Here is a 26,851-nt window from a genome sequence, read left to right as displayed (position 1 = left end):
TGAAGTACATAAGGAGGTTGAATTAATATGATAAAATAATTAACGTTAAGTTTAGGCAAAACTGCATGATCTGAGTGGATGGGAGTGAATTTCTTAAGGACTGACTGTACAAATTTGACATGGGTGTGGATGCGGAGGACATCACTTGTAAGTTGAAAGTTAGTTTTCACTGAGCTAAGGATGTTATGCATAAGGAATGTGGAAGGGAGGAGGCAAACTACATAGCTATGATGCTAGAAAAGTGAAATCTAGTTTCATTTCAATTGATCATATTTTATACTAATACACTCTCAGTCATGGATGCATAGAATGGGAATATGAATCTGGGGCATGATTAAACAGCAAAACATTAGTGTTTTTATAGCCATAAAACAGCGTAAAAAATAGCATTAAAAATAGCGTGGGTGCACATGGTGAGTGTTCAAGCTGTCTTGTTTTGTGGTCGTTTTTTGGGAAGGGCTTTTAGGAAGGGAGGAGATATTCATACAGTCCCCTATTGAAATGTTGTCACTTGAAATGCCGAGTGAGTGCCAACAAGCAGGAAAAAAAAAGATAATCATCTAGAGCCAAGATTCACACCGAAGGATGGCTAGCCCTGCCATGGCTGTTCTTCCATATCACACACTCACACCTGTGGCCAGTTTGGAGTGTCCAATACACCTACTGCATGTCTTTAAAATGTGGAGGAAACTGGAGCACCTGGAGGAATCCTCCACAAACACAGGGAGGACATGCAGACTCTGTAAAGAAGGCGCCCTGTCCCCAGCCAAGAATCAAACCAGGAAACATATTTTTGTGAAGAAACAATATTACCACTGTGCTTAAATGTGAATTTAATTTGAATGAAGGAACATTAGCACATAATGTTTCTATGGTCTGCAGGCTTTGAAATTATGAAACAGAAGTAAAATGTTACATAGTGGAAAAGGATTTTAATCAATATGATTTGAAGTAACAGGAGTACCACATAACATGTATGATGCTTTGTATTAAAATCAGGTTTAAAGATAAAAGTTCAAACAATGCATCTAGTTTTAAACTATTCATAATGACTGATCTATATAGCTGTTTCTACTCTTATCAAAACTGTCTGGAAATAGCAAATTAAACTGGAAGTGAATAATAAAGATGAAAAAAAGAAAAAATATATTGTTATAGTGTAACTTTGTGTGTGAAAATCAGATTCTGCTTTCTGGCAGTGCAGAGGTGTATCAGGCACAAGTCTTAATGCTTTCCCCATAACCAAACACCTAAATACAGTTGTCACATGAAGAGCGACCCAATACTGCTATTGACAGTTTAACCCTGGTCATTGGACTGACCTGAGGCTTAACTTTTACATTTACTGATTGGTCAGTACAAAAAGTCAAACTGTACAATGCCTCAGGAACTATAAATACATACATGGAGTAAGTAACATGGAAGCTAAAAGAGCTGGAGCTTTGGGCCCACATGTTTGAAATAGGCCCTGCTGTATCTACTCAAGAGTTTTGTCTGAAATTATGCACTTTTGTCACATCACATAAAAAGGCCCTTTATAATTTTTATCTCCCAGCTTATCAGGCAAATGCTGTTTAAATTTGGGATCCTCCTGTCATCACTACATTTGACAGGGATACACACACACACACACACACACACACACGTATATAATATGAGTTTCATGTGCCTGAGCAACAGCCAGAAGTGTGAGATTGTTTGTACAAATATCTGGTTTATTATATAGATGTTACATTGAATGTTCGCTTTGCCGAAAAAGGTAAGGGGATGCATACTAGGTGTGTGTGTGTGTGTGTGTGTGTGTGTGTGTGTGTGTGTGTGTGTGTGTGTGTGTGTGTGTGTGCGTGTGTGCACGCGCATGTGTGTGTGTGTGTGTGTGTGTGTGTGTGTGTGTGTGTGTGTGTGTGTGTGTGTGTGTGTGTGTGTGAGTGTGTGTGGGATTAACATATATTACTGGGGTGGAGCAGGGGTAGAATGCTGTCACTTCACTTTCTGCAGATGGCATGCTTTCTTACCACATGAAGCCACAGTGACATTTGTAGATAGTATTAAACTTTTGAAAACAATTAGGGGCAGTTTCTGGCTATAAGGTAAATCAAGACAAAACAAAAACAATCTTTGCAAACTCAGCCCTCTCTTGATAAACGAAAAGGAAGTTCTTTTCTGGATGGAATATAAAGGGTTTCTTAGAACAGTAAGAAACTTAAGGATTTATGGACAAGATATCTGCTCTCAAACAAATTTAGCAACCTTTTTTGCTGTCAGCAAGAGGATTTCAATAAGAAGAAATCAATGTGTTTGGTGGTGAAAGGTCTTGCAGAACTGAATAACAAGGCTGTGGGAAAGCTGAAAGAGATATGATCACAGAAGTTAAGGGAGATAATATGGGAAACTTGGTCTGCTGTCTGTAGTATGACAGTGTAAGCAATGAAGGATAGAAGATATCATATCTTCCCTTGGAAGTGCCTTTACAAATATTTCTATACATCATTTAAACTAGCAGGATTTTCCCACAAATGGATGTGAATTGTTGAAGGCATAGGTGAGGAAAGTACAGCTGTGTAAAATCTAACCATAACGATAGATGTCTTTCTGTTCTCTGTTGCAGTATTCATAACATGAGGGAGATTGCCAAGGGTGACCCAATGTCCGGCCAGTATACCAAAGCCTTTTTATCCAAACACTTGAAGAAAGCACCAGAAGAAGATACAGCCCTAGCTAGCAGAATGAGCCTTAACAGAAAAAGGAAGGCTCTTACCATGAGAAACATAACAAAAATAAATAGGCTTGAAAACAGGCACTCTCAGTGACCTGGAATGAAAAGAAACAAAAAGCTAATCAGATTTTCTTTTAGCCTTGGTTTTATCCAAATAAAATCAGAGTTGTCTATGCACATTCAAGGTGTGTAGTACCTTCTCACTAAGAGATTGTGGAGAAAGGAAAAGGGTGGGCAAATGAATGGATTGATTAAGTGACAAGTCATTCACAAACTTGGGCATAAATGAAAGATTAGAACACTCTGTCCTTATGGAAAGCCTAAAAAGGAGGAGAAGCCATAATGGCTTGAATTTCAGGCACCCTTCTGGCTGAAGTCAAAGATAAAGACAAAACAGTCTTCCAAGAGCAATGCTGCAAGAAAGCTGTAGCCGCAGGCTCAAAAGGACCCAAAGTCAATTTCTCCAAAACAAAACTAAGATCCCAAGGAGGAGGAAAAGGCTTCCTAGGAGGTGTAATATGTAGGACCCCCTTTGAGGAATTGCTTAGCCTCAAATCTAGAAGCTAAAGGGGGAGATAAAGGCAGACAAGTAGAAGCAGCTGACAAGTTGGCCTTGACAGAGGAGAAGGCCAACCCAGCATTGAGCAATTCACACAAATAAGAGAGAACCAGTAGAATATCCACAGTCAATGGATCCAGGTTATATGAAAGACACTAGACAGAAAACTCTTCCATTTAGATAAGTAGGGTTTCCTAGGATTTGGGTTTTCTGGCCTCCTGCAGAACCTGAAGCACGTCCTCAGAAAAAAGGTGTTTGAAAGGAATCAAAATCCTATCACCCACAAAGTCAGTTGCAGAGTCAACAGGTGAGGATGGATAAGAGATCCTTTGTCTTACATGAGTAGGTCCATCCTGTGAGGTAACTTGTGATGATTGCCCTTGATTAAATGCAGAAGAAGAGGAAACCAAGAGAGTCACCAACAAGAGTTTGGGTTTGTCCTGCTGAATCTTGAACAGGACCTTCAGAATGGGGGGGTATGCATAAAGAAATATCCCCTTCCAAGAAAAAGATAGGGCATCCACCTTTCAAACCAGAGGACCTGGGACTCTGGCACAAAATAGAGGAAGTCGTCTGTTCAGAAGGGAGGCAAATAGATCTACTTGAGGAGTATCTCATTGGTGGGTAATGTCCAGAAACATATCCATGTGAAGCATCCATTCATGGAATTGAGTCAAGGACCTGCTCAGAGTGTCTGACACATAATTCTGACTGGAGGAGATGTACACTGCCTGAAGAGTGACATGATACTGAACTGCAAGCTCCCAAGCCATGAGTGCTAGTCTGCATGGAAGATAAGATTTTGTCCCCCATTGGTTTACATACCAGAGGACTGTGGTGTTGCCTGTAAACAGCTTGAGAGGGCCTGGAAAGAAATGAGGATGAAAAGGCTGAAGAGCCAGCAGAAGGGGTCTCATCTCTTTGATGTTAATGTGCTCCTTTCTTTGGGAAGGTGACCAGACCCCCATACCTTCATGGAGCCAAAAGCTGCTCCCCAACCTACATCTAGAGCATCTGTTAACAGTTCTTGAGAGGGAAAAGGTGGATGCAGATAGAGACCTGTGTTCAAAGCCACCTGCTGAATCCACCACTGGAGTTCCATCTTCAGGCAATGAAGAAGAGGAACCAAAGCCTCTAGGGGATGCACATGTTGCATTCAAACTGTTTTAAGGAGCAAATGAAACTTCCTCATGTGAAGTTTGGCCAAAGGTAACACTGGAATGGTGGATTCCATAAATCCCAGAAGTCCGAAACTCCATGGCTATGACAGAGTGTAGAGGGAGAAGAGTTTGGAAGAAACAATGAAGGACAGAGCCTTTGGAGGAGGGAGAGAGACCAGCATAAGGTCTGCCTGTATCCTGCACCCCAGGAAAATATGATCCTGAGAAGGGGTGAGAGATAATTTTGTGAAATTTACTGTGAACCCCAGGCTTTGCAGAAGGGAAATAGTGAAGTGTTGGTTCTGAAGCAATATCTCTGGGGAAGATGCCTGAATCAGAAGGTCATCTAAATAAGGGAAACCATGGATGCCTTGTAGCCTGCAGAAAGCAATTACAGGTGCTAGGCATTTAGTGGACAGCCTTGGGGCAGTAGAAAGGCCAAAAGCCAAAGCTGAGAACTGAAAATACAAGAAGCAACAGAGAAACATAAAATTTTCTTGTAAAGGGGATGAATAGGAATGTAAAGGTAGGCATCCTTGATATCCAGTGATGCCATAAAAGCCAGAGGAAGAATGAGAGGAAATAAAGTCTGAAGGGACAGCATGCAGAAAGAAGAAACCTTCAAGAAGGTCTTGAGGTGTGACAGGTCCAGAATTGGTTTCTAGAGACCAGCCTTTCTGAGCACAAGAAACATTCTAGAATAAAACCCTCTTCCTCTGGGGATGGGTGGACCCTTCTGAATTATTCCCTGATTCAACAAGTCATGAAGGACCTCTGAAAATGCATACAGCTGTTCCTGACAAGGCTGAGGAATGCCCATGAAGGGAAGAAGAGATTTCCAGACAATGAAATAACCATTTTAAATAATGGAAAGAACCTATGTGTCCTGAGTAATGTTTCTTCAAGCTGGAAGAGACAGAAAAAGATGAAGGGAAAGAGGAATAAGGCTGTGACCAGAGTGGTAGTCAGAGACTACCTGGCTTGTCAGGAAAGGGCTGCTTTGGGGCAGACGCAGACTGAGACGTTTTTGGTGGAGGAGGCCTCCTACCAACCCTTTTAGACTTAGATGGAGGAGTATGAGCCTGTTTTCACACAAAAGCAGTCTTGGAGGAATAATTTCTGTGAAATTTAGGTACAGGTAAAACAAAAATGTGTTTCAAGTCTTGTAGCTCCTTACCTTTTTCCTGCAAAGACTTAAACAAATCAGCAGCAGCAGATCCAAGCAAGGCCTTCTTATCCAGAGGAGCATCCAGTAACTTAGCTTTAATGTCATCTGGCAATGCCTGAAATTTTAACCAGGAATACCTTCTCAAAACATAGCCTGATGCTGACTCCAGATTTATTAGGATTCCAAAACACTGGGACTGCTTTCATAACTGACACATCTTTGAAAAACTATAATAGCTGATTTAATGATAATTGAACTTCTTGCCTCAATTAGTTTCAGTCTGACATAAAACTAAATTCAAGGCCCCCAAATCATGGAGTCAGTCAAGTATTTATTGTATTTCTATATCTTCCAAAATCATATCCTAGAGACTGTGTGAAACACAAGAAAAGCATTTTGACACATTTATTTAATCAAATACTTCTTTCTTTTGAGAATTAACAATCCAGAACACTCCTATAACCTGATTTTGTAGAAATCAATAGCAAAATCTAAGGTAGCACATGCAAAATGAAAAGCAAGACTTAATAGTATTATATTAAGCACATTTGCCTCTTCTGTTAACTCAAGGCTACAAGTCTGCATCCAAATGACACAATGTTGTGAAACACAGGTTTAAATACTGGATTTACTAAACACATGACCAAAAGTCGCCAGTCAGAAATAACTAATTACCATGCATCATATAAACAAGACCTATGTAAAAATTTGAGAAAGTTAGTTTGTTTGAGTAATACCTACTGCTTAGCTGCCTTACATTTTAAAACACATTTTATATTTACTACATTATTTCACCCTGGTGCACCTATACCATGCAGTATCCGTTATTGTCTGCTACTACTTGTTCAAGCATAAAAACTGAAATTACTTTTATTACACACACATACAGCTGAATACTTGTACAGTAAACTCTTGGTTAACCGGCAACTATGGGGCTTGGTAGATGCCGGATAACTGTAGTTTCTGGTTCCTTGAGTGTTAGTATTAAAAAGGGTCTATGTTATATAATCGAAGTTTCAAAACTTTGAACCTCATATGTCAAATGACATATGAGCAAAGTTTGAAATATTGAATATATAAAAAAAAAAAAAAAAAACTTACCTGAACGCTGTGCCCCCCCACACCCCCACTACTTAAATATACCAACTCCGAGATCGCCCTTCAATGCAGAAAAGGGAAATTTTCCCATTCTGCACTGTATGGAGCCATTCTTTGTAAGCTTTGAACTTTGGAAAGTTCGATCATATGGTGTCGGCCATATGACATTCGAACTTTCAAACATTCGATTATTTAAAAGGGACCGTATTAAAAATAGGCCTGACTAATACTGTACCCTATACTATTTGTTTGGTTTGACTTGTTCTTAGGTTGAGGAGAGAGAGAATGTATTCCTATCTTCCTTTTTAAAACTCTAAAACTCTAAAAACATAAGGTATATTTCTGCGGGGGGGGGGGGGGGGCAGAATGTGCAACACATGAAAATTATACTGTATTTCTTTGATTTTTTTTTTTTGGTTACTTGAGAGTTCTGGTTGCTTGAGTTCCGGTTAACTGAGAGTTTACTGTATATGGCATTAGCCTTTTGCCTGTTTTCTTATGGCATACAGATTTTCATACATTCTCTGCCCTACCTATGTTAAATGCCTCACATATGTCACATTTTGCAAGATGCACCACAAAACCATAATTGCAATCACAGTGCCCTTTGGATGCTCCAGAGTTCTGTCCACGGAAATCACTGTGTCAAATGAATTTGCATAAATGTATTTACACTATTTATAAACTCCACAAGTGTAAGTTCCCATTGCTTTCTGTGTAGTCCTTTGACTTGTAGTCCAGATTCATTTTTGGATTTGTGTTGCCTTTGTGAGTGAAATGTCCTATATTGGCAATATTCTTAAACAAATTTGAATAGTACTGCAAGACACTCCAAATGTTAGTGATAATGTGCTTCATAGTTAAACTATCTAAACTGTATTCTAGTGCAATAAAATTCTTATTTGCTTATGAAGCCTAAAGGCACTAAACATATCCCTGATTACCTCCACTGCCTGCCACCTTTCTGTGCTGTGATTCCATCATTTGCCAGTTAGCTAAGTAAATTGGTACAGACTATACTAAGGAATGCCATATATTACCTGATTGCATTGTCAATACATGGACTTCAGGCATCACACTATATGCACTTCATAAATACTGCCTTGCCTTACTTTTAATGTAATATACAGCAAAGACATATATGGGCTGTATTCCACTGACATGACCAGAAGAATACTCTCGGAGACGTAATGAAAACTGAGACGTGTTAGGGCAATCTGCCAGTTTCTACAAGCCACGTAGGACTGTTGGTGGAGATGACCAACATAGCTTTGTATTTCTAAAACACTGACATTTTTGGTAAAATATCCTGGACAAGAAATCTGGGTATTCCGTTTTAAACAATAGTTATACTGTGCTTTTAGGTACAGAGTAATAGAACATCTGCATACTGATTTCTGAGTTCCAAGTCACATTTTTTATGTAATAACATTTCAAATACTGATAAGAATCAGTTTCATGGATAAAGAAATAGTGCCTTCTTAACATTACATTTTGACCAAAACATTTTAGGACAGCATCTCTGGGCTACTATCTCAGTATCATTGTACAATGTTATCTAAAATGCTGTACTGCTTAACTTATAAAAAATCTGGCATTAATGATAGATTACTGTATGATGTGATGAAAATTTTAATCTTACCTACACAGGCACACATGCACAGACATATATAACATAGATATAGTCATTGCTGTACTCAACTGTCCCTTAGACTAGTAAACAAAACTATAACATAGGTTAGCCAGATGACATACGTGAATATTACAAAAAGTGAACACAAATGCATATCACTTCATTTGGTTACAGCTTAGTTAGAAATAAAACAACACAATTGTTAAGCATTTGTATATATTTTATTGCAGTATGTTTAATTAAGATTTATAAAATCTAAGGTAAAGAAGGTGTTCACTCCTGTTTTTCAATAAACTATTTGTGTTTAAAGAGAATAGAAATGGTCCGTCTTTGTAATGTTCTTCCCCTACCCTCACTTTCAGCTTTACAGTAATTCAAATGTTGATGTTTCTAGTTCTGCTGTGTAGAACTGATAGAGATACAGGCTGTATGTGAGATCAGTGCTGTCCCCTTGCAAGAAGCTTCCCAAGAGTTACTTCCCGATTAGCGCTGAGTGGATGAAATGACAGCAGGCTCATTTACGTAATGTATTGAATAAGAACATGTAGTTGGTGGCCATGAATTTAGAGGCCCAGTTGTAAAGACCAGGAATAAAAAAAGTAGCCATTATGGATGGGAGTACAGCTGTAGGAGGACTGAGAGAGAGAAACTAGAGAACAGTAAATATACTTACATCTGTACCTATAATTGGTACTCTGACCCCATCTGCCATGTATGAGCTGCCCATCTTGTTACTTACATCTGTACCTATAATTGGTACTCTGACCCCATCTGCCATGTATGAGCTGCCCATCTTGTTACTTACATCTGTACCTATAATTGGTACTCTGACCCCATCTGCCATGTATGAGCTGCCCATCTTGTTACTTACATCTGTACTTACAATTGGTACTCTGACCCCATCTGCCATGCATGAGCTGCCCATCTTGTTACTTACATCTGTACCTATAATTGGTACTCTGACACCATCTGCCATGCATGAGCTGCCCATCTTGTTACTTACATCTGTACCTATAATTGGTACTCTGACCCCATCTGCCATGTATGAGCTGCCCATCTTGTTACTTACATCTGTACCTATAATTGGTACTCTGACCCCATCTGCCATGCATGAGCTGCCCATCTTGTTACTTACATCTGTACCTATAATTGGTACTCTGACCCCATCTGCCATGCATGAGCTGCCCATCTTGTTACTTACATCTGTACCTATAATTGGTACTCTGACCCCATCTGCCATGCATGAGCTGCCCATCTTGTTACTTACATCTGTACCTATAATTGGTACTCTGACACCATCTGCCATGCATGAGCTGCCCATCTTGTTACTTACATCTGTACCTATAATTGGTACTCTGACCCCATCTGCCATGTATGAGCTGCCCATCTTGTTACTTACATCTGTACCTATAATTGGTACTCTGACCCCATCTGCCATGCATGAGCTGCCCATCTTGTTACTTACATCTGTACCTATAATTGGTACTCTGACCCCATCTGCCATGCATGAGCTGCCCATCTTGTTACTTACATCTGTACCTATAATTGGTACTCTGACCCCATCTGCCATGTATGAGCTGCCCATCTTGTTACTTACATCTGTACCTATAATTGGTACTCTGACCCCATCTGCCATGTATGAGCTGCCCATCTTGTTACTTACATCTGTACCTATAATTGGTACTCTGACCCCATCTGCCATGTATGAGCTGCCCATCTTGTTACTTACATCTGTACCTATAATTGGTACTCTGACCCCATCTGCCATGTATGAGCTGCCCATCTTGTTACTTACATCTGTACCTATAATTGGTACTCTGACCCCATCTGCCATGTATGAGCTGCCCATCTTGTTACTTACATCTGTACCTATAATTGGTACTCTGACCCCATCTGCCATGTATGAGCTGCCCATCTTGTTACTTACATCTGTACCTATAATTGGTACTCTGACCCCATCTGCCATGTATGAGCTGCCCATCTTGTTACTTACATCTGTACCTATAATTGGTACTCTGACCCCATCTGCCATGTATGAGCTGCCCATCTTGTTACTTACATCTGTACCTATAATTGGTACTCCGACCCCATCTGCCATGTATGAGCTGCCCATCTTGTTACTTACATCTGTACCTATAATTGGTACTCTGACCCCATCTGCCATGTATGAGCTGCCCATCTTGTTACTTACATCTGTACCTATAATTGGTACTCTGACCCCATCTGCCATGTATGAGCTGCCCATCTTGTTACTTACATCTGTACCTATAATTGGTACTCTGACCCCATCTGCCATGTATGAGCTGCCCATCTTGTTACTTACATCTGTACCTATAATTGGTACTCTGACCCCATCTGCCATGTATGAGCTGCCCATCTTGTTACTTACATCTGTACCTATAATTGGTACTCTGACCCCATCTGCCATGTATGAGCTGCCCATCTTGTTACTTACATCTGTACCTATAATTGGTACTCTGACCCCATCTGCCATGTATGAGCTGCCCATCTTGTTACTTACATCTGTACCTATAATTGGTACTCTGACCCCATCTGCCATGTATGAGCTGCCCATCTTGTTACTTACATCTGTACCTATAATTGGTACTCTGACCCCATCTGCCATGTATGAGCTGCCCATCTTGTTACTTACATCTGTACCTATAATTGGTACTCTGACCCCATCTGCCATGTATGAGCTGCCCATCTTGTTACTTACATCTGTACCTATAATTGGTACTCTGACCCCATCTGCCATGTATGAGCTGCCCATCTTGTTACTTACATCTGTACCTATAATTGGTACTCTGACCCCATCTGCCATGCATGAGCTGCCCATCTTGTTACTTACATCTGTACCTATAATTGGTACTCTGACCCCATCTGCCATGCATGAGCTGCCCATCTTGTTACTTACATCTGTACCTATAATTGGTACTCTGACCCCATCTCCCATGTATGAGCTGCCCATCTTGTTACTTACATCTGTACCTATAATTGGTACTCTGACCCCATCTGCCATGTATGAGCTGCCCATCTTGTTACTTACATCTGTACCTATAATTGGTACTCTGACCCCATCTGCCATGCATGAGCTGCCCATCTTGTTACTTACATCTGTACTTACAATTGGTACTCTGACCCCATCTGCCATGTATGAGCTGCCCATCTTGTTACTTACATCTGTACTTACAATTGGTACTCTGACCCCATCTGCCATGTATGAGCTGCCCATCTTGTTACTTACATCTGTACTTACAATTGGTACTCTGACCCCATCTGCCATGTATGAGCTGCCCATCTTGTTACTTACATCTGTACCTATAATTGGTACTCTGACCCCATCTGCCATGCATGAGCTGCCCATCTTGTCTTCTAACTTTGTGTTCTCACTAGGCAGTGAAGCAGTCTGAGTCTGTTCTCTTCTGATTAATATAACTTGAACTGGCATGTCTTGAAGCATCTACCTCCCCCAACCTGCTTTTATTTGACTACATGGTATGTATCGGCATGATATTCACATTCATTGACTTCAAGTACATATTTTCCTGGCCCTGTTGTGCACAACGCTGACTTGACTGCTTCCTTAATTCAGAAAAAAAAGTGAAATTAGGAAGCACACTTCTTGTAAGTTAGTATATTCCCATCCTTCCCCGAACTGCATTTTACGTTGTGTTTTGTAAGGTTCTGCAGGTACAAATATAGTACGAAGTAGCTGATACAAACATAGCTCTCGACCTTACATCCACAAAACATGAAACTTTACCTCTCATAAGGTGGAACAAATGGGCAAAATGTAGAATGTGGAATATTTGCTAACAGTTTCAACAAAGAAGCTTACAGGGTCATTACATGTGTTCATTTGGACAACTGTTTAATCTAACTGCCAGTTCATCATGAGATGCTTGATGTTTTTGTGTGGGATCTGTATATATAGTGAGGAGAGAGATTCTGCCTTTTCCCACTGTTTTGTGATCTTGGAGCTGGTATATATAATTAGCAGAGGTGAGGGGCGCATAACTCCCTGCAAAAAAAAAATGTGCTTGCCCCCCTGCTTATATGTAGGGTAGATTTGTGTATTTGTGTTGCTGTGTTTGTGTATGTTTTGTTTGTTTGTTGTAGTGTGGGGAGGAAGGTGCATGTATGTTTTTTTGTGTGGTGGAGAGTGTATTTAAAAGTCGCGATTTTGAATTTCACTGTTTTGGGGTTTCGATATTTTGAATTTTCGGCTTTATGATCTCAAGATACTGAAATTCAAGATTTCAGTATTTCGAGATTATAAAGTGAATCCATAATATATATATATATATATATATATATATATATATATATATATATATATATATATACACATATATATATATTTAAGATTGTTACAAATTCTATTTGAAAAGAAAAATATCACGAGTCACTAAAACATCTGGGCTGGCCTGAGCTTTGCCAAAATTACAATATAATCTTTTTGTGGCATAAGAGTCTGCATTGCAGTTGTTGTCCCATTACCTACTTTCTTTGTTGGCATGGTCTCCTCAGGGAGTCTGGGTACTCAGTGGTTTTCTCCTTGCAACTAACTCACTGAAGTTAAATATATTTGGAGAATGTCTTTTCAGCTGTCACCTGACACCTGTATGGAATTCATTTAAAGATACTGTCAGGAAAAAAGGCAGGAGCACACCTTCTCAAATAAGACTAAGAATACACCACTCTGGGCTGACCTCTGCTCTGTCTCGGTTTTGCAGACAACATATAATTTATCCCACTATTTTACAAAATGAGTTTAAACTATACAGATGGTACAACCTTCAGTGAAAACATGCTTCATTTCTCTGCCTTCTCCAATTCCTTCCACTTTTCCTCTTCTTTCTTGTCTTCTGCACCTAACTTCACCTTCATTTCATACGCCACATGCTCATTTCTTATCCCCTTTCATCTCATTCACCCCCATTTTCCCCAATGTGCTCATATTTTTTTTTAATTACTTCTGGGTTGTCTGCTTTGTTATTCCTTTATTTAGACATGCTACTATATCCAGTTTCTTGGATATTCATTGCAGAACCTCCTTTAAATTCTTTCAGTAAAAGCTTTCTGATATATATTTTTATTATTTTATTGTCTCCTGTTATATGTCCAATTCTACCACAAACATGGCATTTTTATTGCTTAAATGTATACCTTATTGCCACATGTTTTTAACAAGATGGCTATAACAGGTTTTAGCTTTGATGTAGTTTGAAATCTTGGGACTGCACTATTTTAGTTTATCATGTGCTGCTGCTGTCTGATTTGCAATTTCTTGTTTACTGTTGCTTTCTCTGATAAATAAGTATTTAAAAAACAAATGAAGGCTCAAGGACACAAAGTCTCCAAAGCGAAAAAAAGTAAAAACAGATTTACCACTTTGCAACTAAACAGTATGATACAAAAATAAAACGGTTAAGCATTTTATGTCTTAATTTAGAAGACTTCTTCAAAAATATTTTTAAAAGATTAAAACATGAAGTGAAAAAATTTGCATTCTTTTACTCAACTACAATGCATTAGGCTCTTTAATTTCAGAATACAGACAATGAAAGCCAACTCTTATAACCCCCAGGTTTGAATGAAGTCACTTCCATTGCATGTATTCTAAAATTAAAGAGCCTAATGCGCTAGACAAGTCTTTTGTCTAACTAAGTCTTTTAAACGGCTCTATTTGTAGTTGAGTAAAAGAATGCAAGTTTTTTCGCTTCATGTTTTAATCTTTTAAAAATATGTCTCATCTTACATCTAAGCTTGCTTCACCCTTGTTGGTGTTTTGTGAAAGCATTACAGTTGAGTCGATCAACGCTGGTTAAAGTTGAAATTGCAGTCTCTTAATTTATTTTATTTTATTTTGAGTGTAGTGCTCTTTTAGTCCACTTGGAGCGCTCTTGTAACTCATAACAATGTGTATATAAACATTTACACATACATTTACATTTATATATATATTTTCCATAGTTTTTTCATAATTTCTTATCACAGATCTTAAGAGTTACACTCTGTCCACCTAAATGCAGTGATTTAATGTGTCTTTATTTGTGCACAAAAGCAGCTATATATATTTTTATATTTTTGTTCTTTACAGGTTTTCACAGTTGCTGTTTTTGTGTTTGACTTGTTGCTGATGTCATGTGTCCAAGCTTAATTACTTAATTACTTTTGCAAAACCATTGGTAAATGTTTTTTGAAACCACCATGTGGTCTGTATAAAAGTGAGAATTTGTGCTACTGTTTTAGGTTTGAAGAAGTCTTCTAAATTAAGACAAAAAGCACGTAACTGTTTTATTTTTGTATCATACTGTTTAGTTGCAAAGTAATAAATCTGTTTTTACTTTTTTTTTTGCTTTGGAGACTTTGTGTCCTTGAGCCTTCATTTGTTTTCTGAGTTGCAGTTTGGATTTGTTTGTTTGGATTATAAAATAAGTAAAACGGAAGAAAGCACTGGTATAACACAACCAAACAATAAACAAACCAGTGGTAGAGGAGGAGAAACGCCAATAAATATCCAGAAATCCAAAAAGTAATAAAACACAGTTTTATTAACGCAAATAAATTCTAAGTACAACACGTTTTCGTCACTCAATGTAACTTCATCAAGTTACATTGAGTGACGAAAACGTGTTGTACTTAGAATTTATTCGCGTTAATAAAACTGTGTTTTATTACTTTTTGGATTTCTGATTATAAAATAAGTATTTAAGACATTTTCAGACATACTTTTGTATACATTCATCAGTTATTCTGTATGCAGTCCTGTCTCCTAACATGCTCTATAACATTTTACAATAACTGCAGTCTTAGGCTAATTTTTCTAATTTCATCTATAAACTCAGGCTTTGATTCGGTATTCCCACATTTGAAGATTCTACTACCTAATGAGAGTCAGGTTTAATATAATTTGTAATAAGCTTACCAGCTACCATTTAAGTCTTTCCAGTGTTTATTTCAGGAGCTATGAAACTTTTCGTTAAATGCATCTGTCTTCATCTGTAACTTCACTGGCAGCAACAGTTACGCTTATATTTCATGATGTTCCACTTAGGACTGTATTTTCACAGCAAATGCAATGAAAGTACGTACACCTCCCAGTTTCTTCTCTTCATCTTCTTTAAGTTGCTGAAAGTGTTAACATGCCTTAAATCTTGTTGAAATAACACCAGCTCCATTGGCATAAAAGGATAAAGCCCTGACTATGACCCTGACAAACAAAGTTCATGTAGTGACTTAGGCACCTGCAAGAAATAAAAAGGTTTGGCTTGCTCACCTCTTCTCTACAAAAGCAGCAGGGGACATGTGTTCATAATGACTTTTGATATGTGTGACAGAGGCACACACTGTGGTTGAAGTCTATATAGAGAAGGGGGATCATATGATGGGTGCAGTTTACATGGCAGGGTCAATTGTTTGGTTTGCATGCAGGGGCATGGATGCACATCATGGTGGTCTGCTGCATCAAGGTAAGAATGGACACACATAGGGGAGACTAGGGCTTCAAATAGAAAATACCATTTCTTACCTAGAACAAAGACGATGGCTCCCACTCATGGCTAGTTCAACCCTCATCCCCAGCAAAAAAGTGGTTCATTGGGCCCTCACCTAGGGGGGAATGAATGGGTCACCAGAGTGGCTGGGATGGCAGAGCTTAATGATCAGCATAAGAAAAAAATATTCAAAATAATTTTAAAAACAAATCTGTTTAACTTTCAAAAAATAAATAAATAAATGAAATAACGTAATAGCTTAAGAAGTGATTGAAGAAAGAAGAAGCAACAGCAGCAGTAACTAAAGCAATGTGCATAGTTTAATAATTAAGAAACCTTTAGATGAGTAATGGCACTGACAGAGATGAAAGCAGCGGAATCAGACGGCATGGACTAGAATTTATTTGTATGTAGTTCTCAGAGCTCTAAAACTGAAATACAGCACCAGCTGGCATTAACAACTAAATACTCAATATACTATGCTAATTCTGGCAGTTCCTAAAATTATGTGTTACTTCCAGAACCACACTGGCTCATATTTAACAAAATGCTGTTCGGCAACTGTAGCAGCTCTTTTGTATATACTTAGAAAATGCATTGAAAGTCAGTTTTTCAGTGCATTTGTAGCTCAGGTTTTCCTCAACCTTATCTAATTCCTGCCCATAACAACCTTTAGTAAGTCTGCTGCTTAGCCTTCAGGTCAATAGGGGAAGCGACCTTGATCAGCAGAATTCATGCCAAATGATGTGAAGATTACTGATCCTACAGACATTGCCAACATACTGGCTGACAGGTTCAGTGCAAACTTCTCCCCCCCCTCCCCCCCAAAAGGAGAGATATCTATACCAAACAAGTGCTGCCCCCCAAACATCTCCAGCGCCCAAGTGAGAACTGCTCTCTCCAAAGCAAAAAACACAGCATCCATGGGACCTGATGGTGTCCCCGGCTGTGTGTTCCACGAACTCAATGAGGAATTAAACCCACAGCTAGGACAGCTGTTTAATCAAAGTCTTACCTCTGGATACGTACCCAGGGAGTGGCGCACTGCAACTGTGGTCCCACTTCACAAAGGCGGTGCCTCCACAGACCCTGGAAATTACCGGCCCATTAGCTTGACAAGCCTTATCTGCAAAGCCATGGAGAGGATCATAATGGACCTCATAAATAAAGACATAGGGAATTTGCAGACTTTGGATCCAACCCAGTTTGGCTTTGTCAAAGGCAGATCATGCCTTTTAAACTTGGTTGACTTTTTCGAAACAGTCACCATAGCCATTGATGAGGGAAAGGCAGTCCATACAGCCTACCTCGATCTGGCTAAGGCCTTCGATACAATACCCCACTCGGGTATCATTGAAAAACTCATCAGCTTAAATGTTAACCCATACATCACAAGATGGGTTGCAAACTGGCTGAGTGACAGAACCCACAGGGTCAGAGTTGCTGGCACCATGTCAGACACAAAGCCTGTCACAAGTGGTGTCCCACAGGGCTCAGTCCTGGGCCCACTCTTGTTCGGCATCTACTTTTCCGAAGTACAAGCAAACACAGGAGGGTTATGGCTGACAAAGTTTGCAGATGACTGCAAACTAGGCGCCATAGTAGAAAACACATCTGACACAGATATCCTTCAGAAGGGTCTCACAGAAACGGATAACTGGTGCCAGAGCCACGGCCTAAAGTTAAATGCCAAAAAATGCATAGTCATACCCTTCGGGAAAAACAAGGTTACCCCTAGCTACCAAATAGGTGGCAATCCACTGAGCACAGAAGAAGTTATCAGGGACCTGGGGACCCAGGTTGATAGTAGTCTGTCATTCGACACCCATGTAGCTAAAGTAGTTAGGAAGACCTTCTACATTGCCCACCTTATCATGAAGGGATTCTCATCTAGATCAAGGGAGGTCATAGTCTCCCTTTACTCATCACTCATCAGACCAATGATTGAGTACAATGCCCCATTCGAATGTATCTGACCCGGCACTTGCAGCAGCTGGAGAGGCCACAAAAGTTCCTCACCAAAAGGATAAAGGGTCTCAAAAATCTGTCCTATGCTGCCAGTCTGAAAGAACTCCAGCTCTATTCAGTCGCTTACCGCTTGCTCAGAGGTGACCTTTGCCTAACATACAAGGCCATGTCAAACCCAGATTTGATGAATATGCTTCACCTCAAAAAATCTAGATCCATCAGAGCCACAAGGGCGGGAGACTTAAACCTCGACACGGCTATTAATAGGACGTGCTGGAGGGATAGATTCATCACCCAAAGACTCCCTATGCTGTGGAACAAAATCCCAGTACATGTGAGGCAGAGCACCTCGCTGGCCTTGTTCAAGAGAAATCTTGACCAATGGATGGGAGATCGCAGATATACCCCAGGGATTACCTCAGTGTCACTGCTCGACAGAGGCACAGCAAAATAATGGGTATAGTTCCCCATACTAAAGGGGTGGCGTAAGCCACAAAACGATGGGCTAGGCTTGTAAATGCCCTCGGGCAGATAGCCTAGTATGAACCTATGAACCTATCAACCTATGTCATGTCATGATCCTAATACTGCAAACTGAGTCATTCCAGATAAGTATAAAAGGCAGCAAGTAAACACAAGTTACATAAAAACATCTTATTCACAAATCTAATTTCCAGGAATTAGGTCTTTGTTAATTAAGTTAATTCAATGTAATTATTCTGTTTCAAAAACTTAAAAATGTAAGATATGTAAGCTATTGTATGAAAAATAGGCTTTTTGCAGTCAGTCAATTAACTTTGTCTTTGTAGGGATATAAACTACAGACAAAAACTAAATGATTACTATGTATACTTTGGCAAATTATTAAAGGGTAACAGAGCACTGAGTACAACAGCTGGTACATCCCATTCCCTTTGACATTTATGATTCTTCTAACTTTCAGAACAGGTAAAACAAATAACCGTTGCATGCTACAATTAGTTCTAAAGTCTGAGATTCCAGGTTTAGTCAGTTTGGTTTGTTTCTGTCAATACATTTTACTGACTTTTTCCAAGATTTTTGGACTTCGACATTTTGTTCAGTATTAACCTTCAGAATGATTTACAATCTATTTGCTTGAGTGCAAACACTGCATTTATTATTCAGTAAAGTTCAGCTCTTAATTCCCACAATGCTCAGCCTTGCCTCAGCAGGTAGCTGTAATGCATGATGAAAACATCCCAAGTAGACATACTAATATGTATTAACTAGTGACTGTGGATTTAAACTGGTCAGTTAATCTTTACCCCCCCCCCAAACCTTACAACACCCCATGTAGCAGTCCAGTAACAGAGATGGGAGCTTACAGAAAACTGGCTGCGATTCATCCGCAAGACTACTTTGACAAACAAGTAAGATGTGCATTTTAGCTACAGACGGAAATAGAAAAGCTAGCAAAACAAGCATTTATTTATTTGCTTAATATATGCTGACCAGATAGGTGGGGTGATCTTCTGCCAATGAACAATAACTATGAATTTGAAGGTACAGGGATATGTGTGCAATACTGGAGAATGAATTTTTGTCAAAGGTGTATGTGTTGACAGAAGGCAGTATGAGCACATTGAATTGCTAAAAGCCACTTTCGGTGAATGGGAGGTGTACTTTCTTGACTGTTGCATGACACTGGAGTTGTTATATATATATATAAAAGTTAGGAGTGGTAAGGGAGGGCCACCCCCCTCATTGCAGGCATAAGTGTGATTGCCTTTGCAAAAACAAAAAAAAGGTTGAAATCATGTTAGCGGAAAGTGATTTTTGGCGAATCACTTTTGTGCATTTGTCCATCAAAGAATAATCCTTCGATGGATAAATATGAGTCCTACAACAAAAGCAGCAATGCAGAACCTTTACTATATGGAAAGTTAACAAAGCATTAGTCTTCAGCTGGATTATGATGTTTTTTTTCTTGGTAATATTAAGCCAAACATTACATTATAAAGACCATACTGAAATACTTTAGAAGGTTTTAGTCTTGCATTATTTTTAATGTAGAAGTAATTATTTAAATACAATGTTGCGTCCCAACAATATAGTAGTGAAGAAGAGTTTACAAAACAGCCACATTTTGTATTATTCCACAGACTAGAGTGTTGCATGAATTCGTAAGCTGTTGTGTATGAAGCTCACACGCCTGTGAACAAGGGCACTGTATCCATACTCAATGGGGTTGTGACGCAACTGCTATTTATTTTCTCATTTTCAAAATTTTGTTGGATTTGGTCAAATTTCTAAGAAAAACAAAAATCAGTACCTCAATGACAACTTTTTCATGGACTTTATGTATGTATGTATGTATGTATTTATTTATTTATTTATTTTATTGGCATTTTTTGACCGGAAAAGTCCACTAGGCACTGGACCCATTTTCAGTGGAGGCCCAGGGAGAAAAGCTCCACAATTAACAATACAACAAAACTTATAGAGTTAGATTACACATCTGGGAAGATAAGGCTCCGCAGTTTTAAAACAAAACAGAAACAAAACAAGTGAGTACTACAGAAAAGCATACAATTGCAAAGCAGATGTTACATACATTATTCAGCAAGCTTCAAAATTACAGTTAAAAAAACCAACACAGAAATTCTATACTTTGTGATGGACAAATAATAAGGTCTTCTAGTACTTGAGTAAAGATGAAATGAGAGGTTTTACAAGGTAGGGTTCGTGTTTAGTCGGTTTTCTATTTAAGGGGGTTTACGCTGTATATTACATGTACAGCTTGGGTTTTGTAATAAGTAGGTTTTTAGTGCAGTTTTAAAGGGCTTTGGTGAGTCTAGCTGGGTAATGCTGGAGGGGAGGGTGTTCCATTGTTTGGCTATGTTGTATGAATATAGGGATTCTCCTGCTCTCTTGTTAGGTTTGGCTACATTTAATAGGGTTTTCTCAGAAGAACAGAGGGATTGAGTAGGGATATATGCATGTAAGATGGATTGGACAGCAGGGCAGCTATTGGGCTGAAAAATTAATTTATGGGCCATAGAGAGTTGAGTGAAATGGAGGTAGTGGTGGAATTCTAGCCAGGAGAGGTTTGAGAGAGTGGTACAGTTGTGTGAGTGGTTAGGCAAGTTTGATGTAAATTTTGCTATTTTATAGTAGCATTGTTGTAGCTTACTACCAAGTGATGTATGGAGGTTGGTAAAAATGGGGCTACCATACATAAGGGATGGAATAAGCAAAGTGTTTGCTAGTTTTTCCCAGTTTGTTTATCAAGGTATAGTTTATACCAGTATAATTTGCCTAGTTTGAAATGGGTCTTCTTTACCGTGTTCAATATATGTTGTTCAAAGGAGAGTTTGTTGTCAATGGTAATTCCTAGTAGTTTTGTGAATTCTACCTGTTCGATTACTGTTTTGTTATGGGAGAGAATTTTGAATTCTGTAGTTGGACGTTTTGATGAGAATAATAACAGTTTAGATTTTTTGGGGTTAAGCATTAATTGAGTCATTCAGCCAGTTTTCTATAGAGGAGAAGGCATCTTGGGTTATTTTTTGGAGGTTGGCAAAATCATGTGAGGATGAGATGATAGTTGAATCATCTGCATAATGAATTAGAATGCTGTCCTGGGAGGCTTTATGTAGATAATTAATGAAAATGTTAAAAAGTATTGGGTCTAGTATGGATCCTTGTGGGACACCTGTGTTGTTTACTAAGAAATGTATTTAATACTTTAAAAATCATTTTACAAACAATGAAGCCAGGTAAATAAATGTGCTGTTATAAGATCAATACAAGGTAAAAAATTGTCATTCCAAGGCAAAACATGATTTCTTGGGTTCATCAAAACAAATAAAAAAAAACTCAGTATCTTACAAATATGTTTTTGATTACAATGTACATAAAAGAAGTTAGGCAGAGATCTGTGCTTCATTTTAAAGAAACCTGCATAGTTATATTTATTAGTGATTACATGGCATCCTCTGCAAGACAATATACAATCAATGGTGCAGAAACATGTAAATCAACAAACAAGGCAAGCGTGCTCTGAAAAGTCCAAAAAGTATTTAATGGCTGACAAGTAAGAAGTTAAAGTCCAATAATAATAATCCAAGTTGCAATAAAATAACTAGCAACAAGTAAAAAAATTAAAAGTTTTAAATGATCCAACAACGATAATCCAAGTCACAATGTAAAGCGCTTTTCGTTAGGAAACCCTTCTCCTAACTTCATCAGACAATGACACCCAGAATACAAACACAGGTTTAAATTCTTCATCTGATACCTGATACCTAATACTGCAATTAGGAACTTTTGGGTATTACACTGTCTAATAATTACATCACGTTCAAAAAAGAATGCTTTAGGCAGCAGACAGGAGTAGCTATGGGCTCCCCCTGCGGAGCTAGTTTTGCCAATTTAGTCATGGCTACATGGGAAAAAGACACCATTTTTGAAAACCCTGAATTGAATGGGTGTATTTATTCTTACACCCGTTTTTTAGATGATATTTTTATGATCATCAAGGGCGACTCTGACCTGGCTTCTAGAATATTAGAGCACTTTAATGGGTCCACCACCTTCCTTAAGTTCACTAGTAACTTTCACACAGAGATTATGAGTTTCTTGGATGTTGAATTAACTAAAGATAGATCCCGGAAAAAATATTTTGCACGGATTTTTCGAAAGAGCACCTACTCAAACTCATTCTTACATTACACTAGTTTCCATCCTATGCATCAGAAGAAGAGTGTAGTGAAGGGCCAACTAGTACGAGTGGCCAGGATGATCACTGAGGATTACCACTTCTTTGAAGAATATGAACTTTTAAAGTCTATGTTCCTCAAAAGAGGGTACCCCAATGAGTTGATCACTGACCTTATAGGTGAGGTCAGAAGAAAACATGCCATTGGCCATTTTAAGCCCATTCTATCTCAAGGGTTGACCATATCCCATAGGATGGAAACCAATGTCTTAGGTGAGGCCGAACCCAGGAACCTTGTAGTCAGGAACAGCGATGGCCCGCAAAGTGTGCAACACTGTTTGAGGTTTGTGACTACATTTTCTTTAGACTATGAAGCCTTGAAAATAATATTGGGTAAGAACTGGCAGTTGCTAACATCCGATAGAGACATACAAGGAAAATTAGGAGATAAACCTCTTGTCACCTGGAAGAAAGGAAATAACTTAAAAAAACTCACTGAAAGAAGTAATAGAATTATTAGAGGTTTCCCGGGGACATTTAAGTGTGAGGCATATAACCAGTGTCGACACGTCACCACAGGGTCAAAATTTACTATTAGGGGGCATGAATACTTCCTAAAGAATAAGTTTAACTGTAACTCTAAAGCCATAGTCTATTTAGCACAATGTCAGTGTTGTCCTGGTTTTTATGTTGGCAAGACAGACCGTAAATTTAAAGAGAGGATTTCCGAACATGTTTACTATATCAACAGAGGAAAAATGGAGAGTCCACTAGCCAGACATTGTATTGAATATCCTAACCACACTTTTAAATTTAGGACCATTAATTCAATAGATACGGATAGTAGAGGAGAGACATCTACCCTTATGCTTGAGAAACTAGAACTTCTTTGGCAGCTTAGACTCAATGCATGCCATTCACCGGGACTTAATGAAATTACTTCCACCCTATGTGTGTTAAAACTCAAGAGTCTCATGAGATAATAGCTGTAATTTTTTACGGATGGTCGTATATTAAGATTACTAGTAGTCCTAGTGATGTTATAATTCCCTGGTAAGCGCCCTGATTTGTTTATATTCACTTTTATGACACCTTTACAACATTTTCACATAAATTCTATACTCCCTATGGGTCCCTTGACTTCAGAAATAGGTAAATTATAATCATGAGCATCTAACTGAGTGTTACTTTTTCTATTTTAATAGAATGGAAATTTGTAAAAGAACTACTTTATCTTTCTTTTTTACTTAACATCAACAAGTTCACTGATGTTAGTACTACACCTTTAACTATATGAGTGAACCTAACTGCAGTATTAGGTATCATGTATCAGATGAAGAATTTAAACCTGTGTTTGTATTCTGGGTGTCATTGTCTGATGAAGTTCCTAGCGAAAAGTGCTTTACATGTGACTTGGATTATCGTTGTTGGATCATTTAAAACTTTAAATTTTTTTACTTGTTGCCAGTTATTTTATTGCAACATGGATTATTGTTACCTGACTTTAACTTCTTACTTGTTGTCAGCCATTAAATACTTTTTGGACTTTTCAGAGCATGCTCGCCTTGTTTGTTGATTTACAATAGTGCAGAAACAGACAAAATTGCAGGGGCATGTTATATCATTTGTACTACAACTGTACTGTTTACATGACTAAACATTATGTTGCAATTTATTGACTGAAAATGATAATGGCTAAAACACACAGAGATTAAGCAAGAGAGTTAATGTAAGTTAACAGGAAGCATTTAACATTCCAGGAAGAAAAACTGGGACTAGGCCAGTTTCCTAAAGTGCTCTTTACAAAAACAAAACTTAAACTACAGATTTCTTTAAAGAGACCTGAAATGTGTATACCCATGACTTGATTCTTCTGAAATAGTTGTAGTAACAAAAAATAAAGCAAATAAACTCCTGATAAGAGGAGGGAGGCCCTGTTACATGCACAAATAGCATTGGCATACACACACACACACACAAATTGATATATTACTAGAAGCACACATAAACACATGCTCATGTATTGCCATAAGCACACACACACACACACACACACACACACACACACACACATATATATATATATATATACTGCCAGAAAAGAAAGTTAAAGATCAGATTAGTTAAAAAGACAAAATAGCAGATGTAGTAGCAACAGAAACTATTGATAAAGGCAGCATACAATATTGCATAACAAATATACCAACAACAGACTTTTTCTTTTGATTTCTTAACATGTATGTATTTTTTGTACAGTGATTTAGGTTATTATGAATGAGTTTATACTTATATTTAGCACAGCTTTACTAGGTTTAGCATGCACTAAGTATTGTATTTGATGGATTGATTTTAATAGTGATTATATTCACCAAATGGAGTTTATAGCAGGCTATTTAGTAAAACTTAATGTTTTTAAATGATTAAAAGAGACAACATAATCACGCGACAGGGTGGACATAGCTGTTATATTCGGTTGTCCTTTGGTATCAGCCACAATGAATAAGAAAAAATGTTGCAGTCATCAACTCAGTAAAAATCAAACTGTTGTAAAACCAACTATTCTGACACATATGTTGTGAAGACAAGTTCATCATAATCCTGACTTCCAGTGTTTCAAATCAGGCAGTTACCAATGCAATGTTTGCAACTCATACATGTAAAGCAAAATTCTTCAAATATAGGTTTTCCTTTATCTGATTTACTAGGATGCTAAACGTAAAACAAATTGTTAGGCAATATAATTGTCTTTAATTTCTTCTTGCAAGCCTCCGTGTGGAATGTCACTGCTAAGCTTCTGTGTAACTTAGTTACATTCCTTTAGGTATGTATTATGTTTGAAAGCTTTTAAATCATTCATCTAAAGAAGAGCCCTGCATGAATTCCTTGAAATGCTTGATAAGATGACCACTCAGACTTTGTCCTCAGATTATAATAGCTTACACTCTTAGATTGTCTGCTTGTTTTACATTCAGGTTATAATGCAGACAGCAGCTTAATATTCTTTATTCTGATTATTTTATTAATATTTCACTTATTTTAAAAACTCAGTTATGCTGTTTTTCCAATGAAACATTTTACCAGAGAAATACAAAAAAGGTATATTGTCACTGTGAAAAGCTTTGCAATGTATAGCTTACCTTTCTACCATTTACAAAAAAGATGAGCTCATCTGCTCTGTTGTCTAAAGACATGCTGGATCACTGATTCCGTTTTAACACTCCAATTTAATGTGCAGTGTTGCTTTCCTCTTACACTCTAAAGCATTTATACTTCTAAAGAAAAGCTGCAACCCAAAAGGGGTGTAGACATTGCTTAGAATCCGAGCACTAGTTACAGTTTAACTGGTATCCAAGTTACAATTTTTTTTTGACATATATTTTTTATTGTTTTACACAAACACCACTGTTTAGGACTAAGTAGTAAACTGCATAAGTGTAGAATAAGATTAAATGAAAAACACTTTGAAGATAATGTAGTATCTCAGGTTAATATTTTACTACTTGTCAATAATGTTCATGTGAGATCAAATCATAACATATGCATTTTTTCTAAGGAAAAATTTCAGCATGCTTAAAGCTATCTACAATAGAATGACAAAGAATGTATCTGCAAAATAATAAAGCAGCTGTTATCTTTCTATTTTACGTATGATACTTCTATTAGTTAAGTATATACTAAAATAAGGTGTGTGTGTGTGTGTGTGTGTGTGTGTGTGTGTGTGTGTGTGTGTGTGTGTGTGTGTGTGTGTGTGTGTGTATGTGTGTGTGTGTGTGTGTGTGTGTGTGTGTGTGTGTGTGTGTGTGTGTGTGTGTCTGCATATGTTTGCATATATGTCGGTATTTGATCAGAGGTCAAACTTTTAGGAGTGCAACAAGAGTATGCCTGTGTGTATGTGTGTTTGAGAGTCTGACAGAGAAAGGCATGTGTATTGGTGTGATTTGGTGAAAGAAAGTGTGTGTGTGTGTGTGTGTGTGTGTGTGTGTGTGTGTGTGTGTGTGTGTGTGTGTGTGTGTGTGTGTGTGTGTGTGTGCGTGTGCACGCTTGCATGTGTGAGTGTATGTATGTGAGGTTATTGAGTTAGTGTGTGTGTGTGTGTGTGTGTGTGTGTGTGTGTGTGTGTGTGTGTGTGTGTGTGTGCGTGCGTGCGTGTGTGTGTGTGTGTGTGTGTGTGTGTGTGTGTGTGTGTATTACTGTAAGATCAAATGACCATGAAGTTCCTCCTTTTCTCCAATATTGTGAATCTTGGAGTTACTATATGCTACACTGCAGAGGTGTGGAGGTTCAGGAGCCTCCCCCCCCCCTACAGAAACATTTATTGTCTTATTTTTCAGTAGTAAAATGAGTGTTCATGATGTTAGTTCTGATG

The 26,851-nt window shown here is 38.2% G+C and overlaps 1 protein-coding gene across 1 annotated transcript in view; it reads right to left on the bottom strand.

The window, feature by feature from the left end:
• LOC122807193 (aldehyde oxidase 3-like) overlaps nt 1-25,746 on the bottom strand; it is a 1,326,697-nt gene extending 1,300,951 nt beyond the window's left edge. The window contains exon 1 of the mRNA XM_044078243.1: nt 25,623-25,746. Within this exon, the coding sequence (XP_043934178.1) occupies nt 25,623-25,676 (54 nt within the window). The 5' untranslated portion in view covers nt 25,677-25,746. The remainder of the gene's footprint in view (nt 1-25,622) is intronic.
• Nucleotides 25,747-26,851: the final 1,105 nt, after the last annotated feature.

This window comes from Protopterus annectens, chromosome 7.part0 (assembly GCF_019279795.1).
Source record: "Protopterus annectens isolate FY-2018-M chromosome 7.part0, PAN1.0, whole genome shotgun sequence".
NCBI classification, from domain to species: Eukaryota; Metazoa; Chordata; order Ceratodontiformes; family Protopteridae; genus Protopterus; species Protopterus annectens.
This window is presented reverse-complemented; position numbering and strand designations above follow the sequence as displayed.